Here is a 12980-nt window from a genome sequence, read left to right on the forward strand (position 1 = left end):
TAAGGCAGAGCTACTATGTCCCAAATTATTTCCGTACAAGACTGTTTGAATGCCATTTCTCTGTTTTGCAGTGAGGTTTGTATTCAAGTGCAATGATTCCCAGTGTTTGGGCTCCATTGTGCCTAAAGTAAGAGAGCTTCCAGGCTGAGAGTAGTAAGGTGTCTGGAAAGCTTCTTGGGTGCTGTGGGGCTGGTATGGAAGCACAGATGGACCAGAACTACCCCTATGCATTCTGCATCACCCTCTCCACAAGTTCCACAGTACTTGCACTGTTAATATTTAGTATCGAGTTACTGAAAGTTCAGACTGACCTGATAACTGGAGAGCTGACTGTGTAGTTGTAGGACTGGGATGTGTAGAAAAGAATCCATAATCCTACAGCAACTGACTGTTTTTAAAAGCTTTGAAGAGTAATTACTGGACCAAATGAGTTTCAAAGTACAAGTATCTTTATAAATTTTAAGTGAGGAAATAAAAAAAGATAAATGAAAAATAGTTATTCCTAGTAAGCAAAATAATTTAGTTGCATCTTTTTTATTTTCTTGAGCAATAAGAGTGGATATAAGATACTGAACCTCCTGTTTCACAAAAAAAGTCTTCGCGAACAATAAATAAAATTTTAACATCTGTTTTTAATTATATAGATTTTAACCACAGTTAAATTACTCAACAGGGATTCAATAGCAGAAATAGCCTGCCAACACCACAGCTGAGACGAACTTCAGGAGTTTCTGGCATTCCACCTATAGAATCAACATCTAGATGGGAACGGAGTAACAGCAAGAGACCTCATCAGGAATATAACACATCAAGGTAGGCACTTAACGACATTTTAAGGGTAATAATAAATGTAGCCTTTCTAAAATATTCAGGTCTGTAATGTTGGAACTTGGCAACAGAAGTATTTAATGTAAAATCTTGTAAATTAAGTCTCCAAATTCTACCAGCAGAAACAAAAATGTTTCAAGTTAATTGTATACTATACTTTGTAACTCTGTTTGATCTCAAGTAGAAATCAAGTCATTCTGGGGTTGAATGGCATGCTCTGTCATAGCAAATAGGCTTACACAGCAATTTTAGTAGAAAATGAAAAAAAGTCCAACATGCACAATTGCAAAGCAAACTAGTTTAGCCTCTAAACATTTACAGACTTCCTCCTCCTTTTTACTTCAAATATGTGTCACTTTACAACTTCCACATACCCCCCATTTTTTTTTTCAAGTTAAAAACATGATGTAACTTTCATACACTTCATAGCCACTGTTGTGTGTATCGCAACATTTATGATTCTTATGGTCATCAAGCAAGTGGTAAGGTAGATAAAGTAATCTCTACTTTTTAGTCAATGTAGTACAAATAAGGCTTTTATTTGCAGAATTAAGATTACATTTTGAATTTGGAATAAAATAAATGTACTATTTTTTCTTTTTGTTTATTGTTGAATGAGTGAAACTTCCCACGTGTAGTTTATTAAATGTCTAAATGTATGGCTCTGCTCAGTGTCATGTAAGAAAAGTATGACGTGTTTAAAATTGTGTAGCAGCTTTACAAAAATGCATGGTTTTGAGATACCTGGTATCTCTTAAAACATAAATGGTTTCACAGAGGTCAAATGGAAAGTATAATAGATGCATTTTTTAAAAAGAACATATGAGTTATGCTTGTGACTGATGATTACTAGTAGTGGATGAAAGTTTATAGACACACGTTGAATAAATTATTTATCAATATTATATTAAATTTTAGAATTATTCATTTAAATAATTTCGCCCGTATAGGTGGCTTTTTCTTTTGTAATAAAATATGCTCTTGAAGTTTTTACATAGTAAAACTGCATTGTGGTTTGTGTAGAAAGTATCATTGAAGATGCTAGTAGTAGCAGTAGTAGTAGTTTAAACTTTACATTTTCATGCTGATTTATTAGTGTTTGAAGGAATCTTCCAAGTTATAGCCACAGGAAGCAACCAGACACCAGAAAAATCACCTTAAATTTGCAAACCAGGGGGATTCCAATGTAAGAGTTAGCATTTCTGATGTACATTTGCAGTGTACATTTTACAGAGGTTTCCTTACAGCTCCTAATCACCAAAGAACATTCCCAATCTCAAATAATTAAAAGTAGCAATACAGAAAACACCCTCTCTCATGCTCTGTCACTTTCAAATCACCTGATGACTGTCACATATACTGAGTCATGTTCCCCTGCCCTGCTTCTGTACATCCCCATATAGCTCTAGAATATGTGTTCTGTTTTTTTGTGATTTGTGTCCTGCTATTCAGAGTTCTTGTGCATACTTGCAGTGTCTCCCTCCCCTTGCATCTTTCAGTGGTTGTTCTTTAACTTCTGACACATAGTCATGTTAAAATCCCCCATGGGTGCTTACCTTACAGATAAAGTCAGATGAAATAACTTGAGTGGGCAAAACTATTCCTGCTGCCAAAAGAGACAGTCCTGCATTCCTAGAGGTTCAGGCTCTTGAGTCAGCCCCTTTAATTGTCAGAAAAGTAACATCAATGGGAAGACAATTTTTCCTGCCTTGGGAAACCGATTCAGTCTAGTCAAGGACTAATAGTAATAAGACAGAATGAAATAGCAAACTGTTGACTAGAAGGAAAGTTTATAAAAAAATCGAAGTATTATTTACATGAGATTACTATTTTCAACTGAATTCTAGCCAAGTTGAGAAAAATAAGATACTACATAGTAGTATTATAAGTCAATATTGCTACAAAATGTCATTTAATGTTCCAGAGATTTTTTTTTTTATTTATCCAGGCAGTGTTATAAAGGAGCTCTTGAGAGCTGCTGTTTAATTTGCAGGCAAATTCTTGATTTGTTTTGTCATCGAAACACTAATTCAAGATGAGTTAACCTTGCTTAATACATAGTCTTCCTACACTAAATACTGCTGCAGCACTTAATGATCTTTACAAGAATAAATGTAAGTTATGAAAGCTAATTGCTGTACAAATAGGGAAAAGTTTAATCTATCTCATTTGTCATCCCAAATGTTTTTTTAAGTTACTAACATGTCAGCATCAGGCTGCAGAAGAGTAAATCTGTCTTTATTCTTTTAAGTAATTTTTTATATGTTGGAGGAGAAGTATTATTTCTAGATTTGACTTTTGTTTGAAATCTGATTAGACAAGATTAAATCTGTTTTGGTAAATACAGTTTGCCCATACTGAAATGAAATAATTAGTTTTACATAGACTATTTTTATTTTAAAGTATGTATATAGAGTTATTTTGAATTGCATTTTTGTTTACTAAAGGAAATATGTAATTGGGATTCAGGAATGTAATTTTAGGCCTAGAACAGCAGATGGCGTAGTTCAACAGACGAGTTTAACAATTTAGCTACTGAAGTACAATATAACTGTCAAAACCAGCTTTAGTTTTAAGATGCAAAATTTATTTGAAAAGGAAACTGTGACTGTGTAAGATTTTCAAGGTGTTTCCAATCTAATTGATCTTTTAAATGTTCTCTTATTTGTTAATAAATATCCAGTTTTGGTTCAAGAAAAGTAAATAAGTTTAGAAAGTAACACCTGTGATGTGGTCTGAATATACTTACTTTGTCATTTTAGGACTGCAGAAAGTTTTCTGCTGCTTTCACCTAGTACCAAACAGTTTTTATTCTATACAATTTACCTGTGTTGTTTAGCTGATATTGTATTTTACTTCCTTCCAACACTTGCTTTTTTTTTTTTCAATGATAAAGGACCTGTAGCAGAGCGGTTGGGCCATTTTATAATCATTTTATTTAACAAAAATGGAAGACAAGGTAGGAAAGAAAAAAAAACTTACTGTTTTATTTTCAGCCAAGGATCTCATTCAAATGGGTCTTTTGCTGCAAACTTGCTGACAATACCAAAACAAAGATCATCTTCTGTGTCATCGACTCATCACATAGGTCCCAGACGAGCAGGTAAGATCATGCAAGTTGTGTAGAGGAGTGGCAGGATGTCAAGGTAGTAGATAGAACATAATGTATTACCGTTGGGTGTTTTCATGTAAATGTAATGCTAAAATAATATCAGCATCTTGCATATATGAAAAAAACATTTTAATGTATTTCTAAGAATAGTAAAAATTACAGTTAGCATCAACTTTGTAGAAATCCTATGTAGCTGTAAAATGTTACGATATTCAGTGTCACTGGTACACTTTGAAAATTACAACATTCATATACAATACTAAGGGAATAATTTTAGTAATTATGCCTTTTGTAATTGGAACAGTGTCATCTAGACACTCCTAAATACTTAATAGCCTCATGAGATGTATATATAAACAAATTTTGGAAGGGCTAATGTAGACATTGATAAACCTTGTATTTTCCTGTAAGGAAACGTAACAACATGCTATTTAGGGTGTGTGAGTCAAGTAGTCTGTGACACTGTTGGAAGCTTGTAGTCTATACGTTCCTTATTTAAGGGCAATACTATGTATTTTTTTTTAGTAATATGTTATCAGGCACTAAATAGTTACAGAACTTTGATGGAGTTTTTGCTTCAGAGTTTGCAGCAAAGTAAGTGATTCAGCCTTGGAAACTCCCCAGAATGCTTCATTGTTTTGCTCATGGGCACTTTATTCTTTTTGATAAAAGTATGTTTACAGAATTGGGAAAGAAATGATGTTTTGGCTTAATGCAGAATTTTGTTGTAAATTCATATTAGGCACAGAGTGCCCAAAGTCCAGATTTACTGTGGAACAGGCTGCCCAGACGGGTTGAGGAGTCTCCTTCCTTGGAGGTCTTCAAGACTCGCCTGGACATGTTCCTATGTGACCTAATCTAGGTGGACCTGCTTCTGCAGGGGGGTGGACTAGATGATCTTTAAAGATCCTTTCCAACCTCTACCATTCTATGATTCTGTGATTTCATAGATAGAAACTTGAAATAAAGCCTATCTCCTGTTTGAACAGGAATGAGAATTTTTTTGGACTTAAGGAAGCTGGAATTTTGTTGTGGGTTTTTTATTGTTTTATATCTTTTTACCCATGACTTTAGGTTTTTGTTTTCCAACAGTTTATTAGACAAATTTAGATAGATTATCGTGCCGATAAAAAAGGTACATCATTGTCAAATAAGGACAGTGTCTGTCCACTTTAATCACTTGTTACAAAAATACAACTGCAACAGTTTGGATTTTTTACTTTGTTTTTAAAAATGACTCAAGAAAATGTTTTCTTTGCAGCAAAACAATGAGATAAAAGATTTTTGGTTAGGTTATTTATCAGTATTGTGTTGGTTTTTATTATTTTTTTCCCTGGAAAATTTAATAAAGCAATCCTGATTCGGAAAAGAATATGGAAAGGTTCAGCTACTGATAAGATTTTGCGAAAGCTAAAGACAAAACCCAGCCTTTGAAAACCAGATGTTACAACACACTACATAGTTTGCCCATTTTTATGTGTAGCCTAGACTGATACATAGTTGTAGCTCTTATAACTTGGAATAGATCTAGCTGCTTTATATGTTTTTAACAGTGTGAATTACACACTGTATTTTGGATAGTTGTGCACTACAGTAAAGATTCTTGTCATTTAATTTCAGTCTAAAATACAATGTTTTTATTGTAATGTGAACCCCATGTAATGTTTGTTTTGGAAGGTGCTTCTCCTGGCCTGAGTCCTGTGGGTTCACCTAGTCATGCGTCTGTCTCCAGTGGGGCTTTCAGCAGCTGGTCACCTGTTGAATTTCCTGATACTGCTGATTTTCTTACAAAACCAAGTATTAATATACATAAGCCTCCAGGACACACATTTAGTTCTCCAGATTTTCTGCAGCAAGTTAAAACACCTCTAGATTATACGTGCAGCAGGTACAGTAGACTGTGTTACATTTTTAGTAACTTAGTATGTGTTGGAAAGAATACAAATAAAAGGAAAAAAACAGTGTACATCTGCTAGTATTAAAAAAATGCATGTGATCTTATAATAATTTGTCAGTATATTATCCAGGGAAAAGTAAAGGGCGCTGTATGTATGCCACTGATTTGAAATGGCTTATCCTTGAAAGCAGCAGTTATTGTAGAGTGGAAATATTTTACAGAATTTCAGAAAAGGAGGACTTCCTACCTGAGAACTGAATTATGTATTTCTGACTACTTTCTAAATAATTAGATCTACTTTATTAATTCATGGATGTCAGTTCAGGGGAGGTGATGGTACCGATTAAATCTGTGTGTGCTAAATGTAGAAGAATTTGGTGGAGGAACTTTCAAAAGCATGCCTTTTTAAGAAAAGTAATATGCAGATATTTTTCAGTACAACACAGCAGTAGCAAAAGAAGAAAATTACTGAATGTTGTAAATGTTTTTCATGTATTCTGTAAGCTGTGGACGTCAGATACTCAAGCCTGTTCCAACATCAGAACCAGAATATAAAGACAGAAAATCAGGTGAGATTTCAAAATAGACAAATATTTAATATCAATTTCCCTTTTTTAAAGCCAATTAAATTAAAATTTTTATATTTTTACATGATTTTTTCTCTGAACTTTAAGTTACTCATGTATATAATTTACTTGAGTTTGAGATAATCTAAAATATTGTTTGCTTTAGAGTAAGAAACTTAGAACAGATTTCCACTCATTGCTTTGTAGTTCTGTACTCCATATATTGAACAAGTTCTCTGCCATCTCAGCTAAACTAATCACTGAAACATTTTTTACAAGTATAAGCTTCTAGCTTTTATCAATTTCCACATAGATTTTGTCTAATAAATTTTGTCCTTTACAATATTTTGTTATTTAATTCTTAAATAAAAATGGTTTAGAGGCAAGATATAGCTTATATTTCTGTGAAAAATCTGTATGACCTGTTCACAAATTATTAGATAGCAGTAATTTACAAATAAATTATTGATATAGTATTTATGTATGTATTTTCTTCAAGGTGAAATTGGGAGTGCTTGTGTTACAAAAGAATCTTCCCACCATACAGAGAAGAAAAAAGATGAAAGAAGGGAAATGATCAATCAAACACAAAGTAACCTGCTTGTAAGCATGTAATTGCAAAAAAGTGTGCAATAACTTTTATCAATACAATATTTCTTTATCATTCCTAACATGCTGTAAAGAGGTCTTTGCATTGCTAAGAATTGTAATTTCTGAAGGGAAATGATGCATTGTTGGAAATCAAATTTTCATTCAACAATTCTGTTTTTCTGGCTTGCATACATTTCAATTGGAAATGCCAAGATGGTGATTGAATTAATTTCTTGTTAATGAAAATTAATTTGTGTAGGTTTAATATTGATAGTATGCTCAAAGACTGATTGACTAGTATTTTTGCCTGGAAGTTCATGAAAGATGTGGCAATTTCATTAAGACTTACAAATGAGTGTTCATACAGTGCCATTAATTGGAAATACAGGAAGACATGTGGTTTAAGCTTTACTAACATTTTGGGTTTCTACATTAATTTTTTAAAAGCTTGTCACTGAGCTGTTTTTGCTTTGTTGTATTAATTTATCTTGTTTAAAAAGAAACAAGAGTGAAAATTTAGCACTGCCTCAGGAAGCCCTATAATCTGCTGCCACAAAATATGAAAAGTCAAGCCACTAAGTGTGCCACTTGTACTATTGATTTATGATTTTCTCATAGCTGTAATTACAACACCATTCAATATGTTCAATAATGATTTATCATTTTCATGGCTTGCTTTTTTTCTAATACAACTGACAAATTAGTTTTCATTGTTATTTTAGAGATGATAAAGTGTCTTACGCTCATACAGGTGGAGCAGAGTCCTACATTAGAAGCAATGCTAATAGACCATGAATCACTAATGGATAAGATGAACAATTGGAATTTCCAAATTTTTGACCTTGTACAAGAAATGGGAGATCAGTCTGGAAGGATCCTTAGCCAGGTTTGTTGTCTTTTACTATATGAGAGAGGATATATAAAGCTGTCATGCTTAGGTATTTTATTTAAACTGTGAAGAAGTTTTGCAGACAACATTTATAAAAATGCTAGCTTGAAAAGTAGAAATATAATTTCTCATATACTCCATCTAATTTTAAAACATAAAAAGTTATTTATCTATAGGCAATTTGCTCCAAGTTTTCTGAAATGTAGTCTCAATGTAAAAATAGGTTAGATTCACACTTAATAAGTTTTGTAGTAATATGCCATTTCCTATGAAAAATTGTTTCCTGCTTTCAGAATTACTATCTTGCTTGTCAACCTTTTCTCTTTTCTTTATTTCAGTAAAATATTTTTGCTAGAGCTACACCTGTGGCAGAAGAGAAGTGATTTTTTAGGCAATCTTTTGCCTCTTGATCCTATAAACAATGTGATTTTTTTCCATACTGCTTTCTGTATATAGTATCCCTCTTTTTCCCCTCTTTCTGGCTTATTACTAAGCCCCTTTTGTGCAGTTTCCTGTTATGCTGAGGCCAGTCTCTTCTGATAGGTGCAAAAAGTATGGTCCTCTTTGGTATTCCCTAGCCTCTCCTGTCCATCATTGTCATCTGGAAGCTTCTGTCTCTTTGTACTGGATTTAGCAATCATAGAGCTATAGTACGAGCTGGATTTGCTTCTGATCTGACCACAAAATATTCTCATTGCTAGTATCTTAGTTTCCTGCCCTGGATTAGAATGCATGTTGTTTTTTTTTTCAAGGATAGTGTTACGAATAATCAGCTGGAGGGAAGGAAACAAGTTAGAAGCACTCAGGTGCAGTTGGAACCATAGGCCTGCACATATACTGAAGACAGAAAAAACCAATTTTTATCATTAGGCACTGCCTTTTCTTTCATAATACACAATATTATGAGTATTGTTTTAAATCTTCAACTAGTTTTGTTTGATTAAATGTTTTCAGATCTTTTGTCACCAAAAGTTAGTAGCAACTTTTAATGTAGAGACTAGAATGCCACCAAAAGAGTGTTTCCACTGTAGTACACCAGTAGTCTGTGATGAACGTTGGCTTGCATTTCTTTTGTATGCAATCCAGGGAATAGTTCAAACCTGTAAGTACTTGAGTGTGCAGATTTCTGCTTAACCGTACCAGAACTTCTTTAACAGTTTTTACTGTTACTGTATGGATGTGTACTACTTGTCCTTCTCTTGCCTCCATCCTTCTGTCTTTTGTGCTGTAAGCTTCTGATCCCTATCTTACTTAAAAGCCAACAAAAACCTGGGTTTTACCATCACCAGTTGTAAGGTTCTCAGATTGGATATGTGTAAGGGGAATGGTGGATGGAGGGATGGATATCCCATCATCTTGCTCTCATGTTCCTTTCAGCGTCTCTCACACTTCAGAACTTATTAATTCTCAAGTATCTGTGGAAAAAGTGACAAAAATGAGTAGCAGTGACTTCTTTTGAAAAGCTTTCTTAATATTTGCCATCATGGGGTGAATTAGATCTTTGTAGCTATTAAGTTCTGTTTGTAAATAATCATGTATTTACACATTATACACATGTGTGGGTGTTTTGAGTTAATTTTAAAAATACTTTATCTTTACCAGCTAGCTTAGTCATAATGAATAAAATTAAGGGGATTTCTTTGTAAAAATCTGAAAAATAATGACAGTACTCTGCTACTATAGTTAAATAGCTTGCATTTTTTAATAAGTAAGAATATTGATTTCATCTTTTTCAAGCCACTAATGAAATAAAGCACAAATTATTTAATGTTATGAAAAATTTGGAGAATATTATGAAAAATAATCTATTGTGCATAGAAATTTTCAGTAGAGAAAGAAAAGCTTTTATTATTCTGTATTTAAGAGGATGATAAAAATACACATTTTTGTGATAAAAAATTGTTAAATATATCTCTATGACAATAGCTTTCAGGTCACCTTTTAATGGAATTTCAGTAATTTCAATCTCTCTCAGCAAGCAAAATTTTAAAAACGGGAATATTTTTCAAGTTGAAGAAGCAGAATATGCCTAACTGTATTTATCGGTCTGAAATTAATTTTCATATGTATTTAGGTAACTTACACATTGTTTCAAGACACCGGTTTGTTTGAAATTTTCAAAATCCCAACTAAAGAATTCATGAATTATTTCCGTGCACTAGAAAATGGCTACCGAGATATTCCCTGTAAGTACTTATCCAATTACATGGTTTTTTCCTTTATATTAGTGTATCCCCTTTTGTTTGTGTATTTATTTAATGTTTAATACAGAAGCAAGCAATGTCTGAACTTAGTAGATTTTTAATTAATACATTTTTCAGAATGTATATGTATTGATATGTAAGTTGAATATAATCTTAAAGAATTTAAGTAGTTAAATCAAACATACTGAAGTCAATGGGAAAGTATTTGTTGATTTAATAGAAATTTGGTTTAGGTCCGTAATAGAAAAAGAAGAAAATATAGAACTTTGACAGTAATTATTGATGTTGCTGATTAGGGCAGCCAAACTTACTGGAAAGCAAAATGAAACAAAAACCACCTCCCTGCACCTCCACCCCACCCCATCCTCCTCATACATCAGATGTTTGCAGCAGCTCAGGTGCTTGTAGGTATTATGTTCCATGTAATGGTAGTGACTCACTGTCACTGATTAAAAGTCTACTTAATCCCTTCTTGATTCTCAGGTAGGATGAAATACACTTGCAGAGGATGTTTGGTGTTTGTCTAACTTGGTTCTTAGAAATATTCAGCGTTATAGCCTCTACTAACAATTTAAATTAAAAATTTCCTTTATATTTAATAAAAATCTCCTTAAAATAATGTAATACATTGTATTTTCTTTTTGTTCATTCTTATTATAATTCAGTTAAAAATTTTAATGATATTTTGGTAAATTTCAGATCACAATCGTATACACGCCACAGATGTTCTTCATGCAGTATGGTATCTGACAACAAGGCCCATTCCTGGATTTCAGCAAATTCATAATGAGCATATCATGGAAAGTGATATGGGTATGTATGTATGCATATGGGTTACTTTTTTCTTTTACTATAAGAATGTCTCTAAGAAAATATCTAATTATTCTTATCACTCTTTTTTTTTTGTATTTTAACATAAGGCAATAGAAATATCCCAATGTTAATACATTCAGAAATATAATGCAATTGATTTTTAGAAAAAAATGTTAGATGAGCAGTAGTTAGTTTGTTAGCCAAGAATATGGGTTCACTTAATACATTTTCTGTGTTGAATGAAACCTCTGTATAGTGCTACAGTCAGCATATTTTTTAGCATTTGAAATACATTAAACTAATATTTCTTAACTTTATTGGGAAATTAAATAGACCAAAGAAAAATTACCAAATTCAAAGTATTTAACTTAATTGAAATTCTCCTTAATGATTTTAGTGTAAAAATGAGTATTTCAGAATTCTGTATTAGATATCACATGCAGACATTCAGGCATTGAAGTAACTATTCTAACAATAACTGCATAAGAGTATCCCTTATAAGCAAAATAGATTTCAAATTCAGATTTTGTATGATGTTAGTTCTAATGAAGCTTGCTTTTCTATTGTCCGTGTCTTCGTGGAATTAACTTTTGAATTTACTTTTGTAGTTTTTACTAAAATATATGCTGTAAATAAAGTATAATTATTAGAAAAATACACTCTTGCAATAAAAGATATGTATTTAAGAAAAAAATGGGGAAATCAAGCACTCTCTAAGAACTCTGGTTTAGATGTGCAGTAAAAAAAGACAAGGTGCAAGTCATGTAATTTTAAGAAGTGACCTGTGAACTGTAACGTACATCATCCAGTGTGTTATTTCTTCCTTACTAATTAGCCCCTCTCCTGTCACCTTTCTCTTTTTTTTCCAAGTTTGTCCATAGCCACTGATTGCATTGTATTGTGTTTTCTTTCTCTCAGAATCAGTGTCAAAGGTTTAGAACTGAAGGAAAGAAAAGTGATAAAAGTTTTTTAGTTTCCCTTTACAAAGTAAAAGTAAAATAAGAAATTATAGTCTTATTGCTTTAGGACTCTTCAGTATAAATGTTGGTAGGATTTTTAGTCCTTGCATATTCTATTAGGGCAAAAGAGCCCCTTTTCATTATGCAGTGACAAAATAAGTACTATAGCTTTTAAAAAATATTTATTTATTTTATTTAGTAGCAACTTTGACCAGTGGAAGGAGGAGAATAAAACTGAATCTCCTTATCATGTAAATATTTCTAATTTAATGGGTTTATTTCCTTTTACAGTGATTTTCACTGTCCTCTGGGCTTTTCCTATAGGTCTGAAAGTTCAAAAGATCGGCAAATTTTGGAAATACTAAGGAAGGTGCTGATTTATCCTTTTTTGGCCTTTTTGATGTTGGAGATAAACTGTAGAATGCTCTTTTGGTGCTGTCGTTTGTACAAAGGGAATGAAATTCCTGGTCTACATAACAGCAGGAGGTCTTTAGCAGCATCACAGTAAAGGAAAGGCAAAGAAGTGACAGAGACCTTAACAGTAATGTGTAACCATTGGTATCCATGTGGATTTTCCAAGATCGGTAGTTTGGACCCTGAGATGTATATTTTGCTAGTTTTTCTCCTTCTTTTAATTCTCTTCCATGGAACAAATGCCTTCAAATGCATTTTAGTAACTGAAAGCTCAGATTGCTATGGTTGCTTTCTTGTCTAAATGACTACTGCAATCAAGAGACGTAAAGTAGATGGCCAGTGTCTCTTGTTCCACTACATTGTCTTTTGTTCTCTCTGAAACATTCCTCTGAACTGGCCTTCTATGGCATGAGTGTGCTGTACCTGCAAAGACTGTGTCTTCCTTTGTTTTATGTCTTCTGAGGCACCATACAGTTTTCAAGGACCTAGACAAATCTTTTTCTCCTTTCTCTCCTCTATCTATTGAGGCATTAAGTGTGGATATATCTCACATATATTGCAAAAGTGGTACATTTCTTTTTCTAAAATTGTATGGCAAGAGTGAGATCTGACTATGGTGAATTAAAATTATCTCTTTTCCGTGCTTATGACAGTTTAAAGTTCTTCTGAAAGTGTCCTCTTGTTTTTATGTGAATGATCATTATCTC

The 12980-nt window shown here is 32.8% G+C and overlaps 1 protein-coding gene across 1 annotated transcript in view; it reads left to right on the forward strand.

Moving 5' to 3' along the window:
- The window catches only part of PDE3B (phosphodiesterase 3B), an 84372-nt gene that overhangs the window by 65250 nt on the left and 6142 nt on the right, over positions 1 to 12980 (forward strand). Inside the window, exons 4-11 of the mRNA XM_061999534.1 lie at positions 674 to 813; positions 3825 to 3931; positions 5618 to 5828; positions 6342 to 6406; positions 6903 to 7006; positions 7746 to 7880; positions 9958 to 10069; positions 10787 to 10900. Of these exons, the coding sequence (XP_061855518.1) occupies positions 674 to 813; positions 3825 to 3931; positions 5618 to 5828; positions 6342 to 6406; positions 6903 to 7006; positions 7746 to 7880; positions 9958 to 10069; positions 10787 to 10900 (988 nt within the window). The remainder of the gene's footprint in view (positions 1 to 673; positions 814 to 3824; positions 3932 to 5617; positions 5829 to 6341; positions 6407 to 6902; positions 7007 to 7745; positions 7881 to 9957; positions 10070 to 10786; positions 10901 to 12980) is intronic.

Source organism: Colius striatus, chromosome 7 (genome assembly GCF_028858725.1).
Source record: "Colius striatus isolate bColStr4 chromosome 7, bColStr4.1.hap1, whole genome shotgun sequence".
In the NCBI taxonomy this organism is placed as follows: domain Eukaryota; kingdom Metazoa; phylum Chordata; class Aves; order Coliiformes; family Coliidae; genus Colius; species Colius striatus.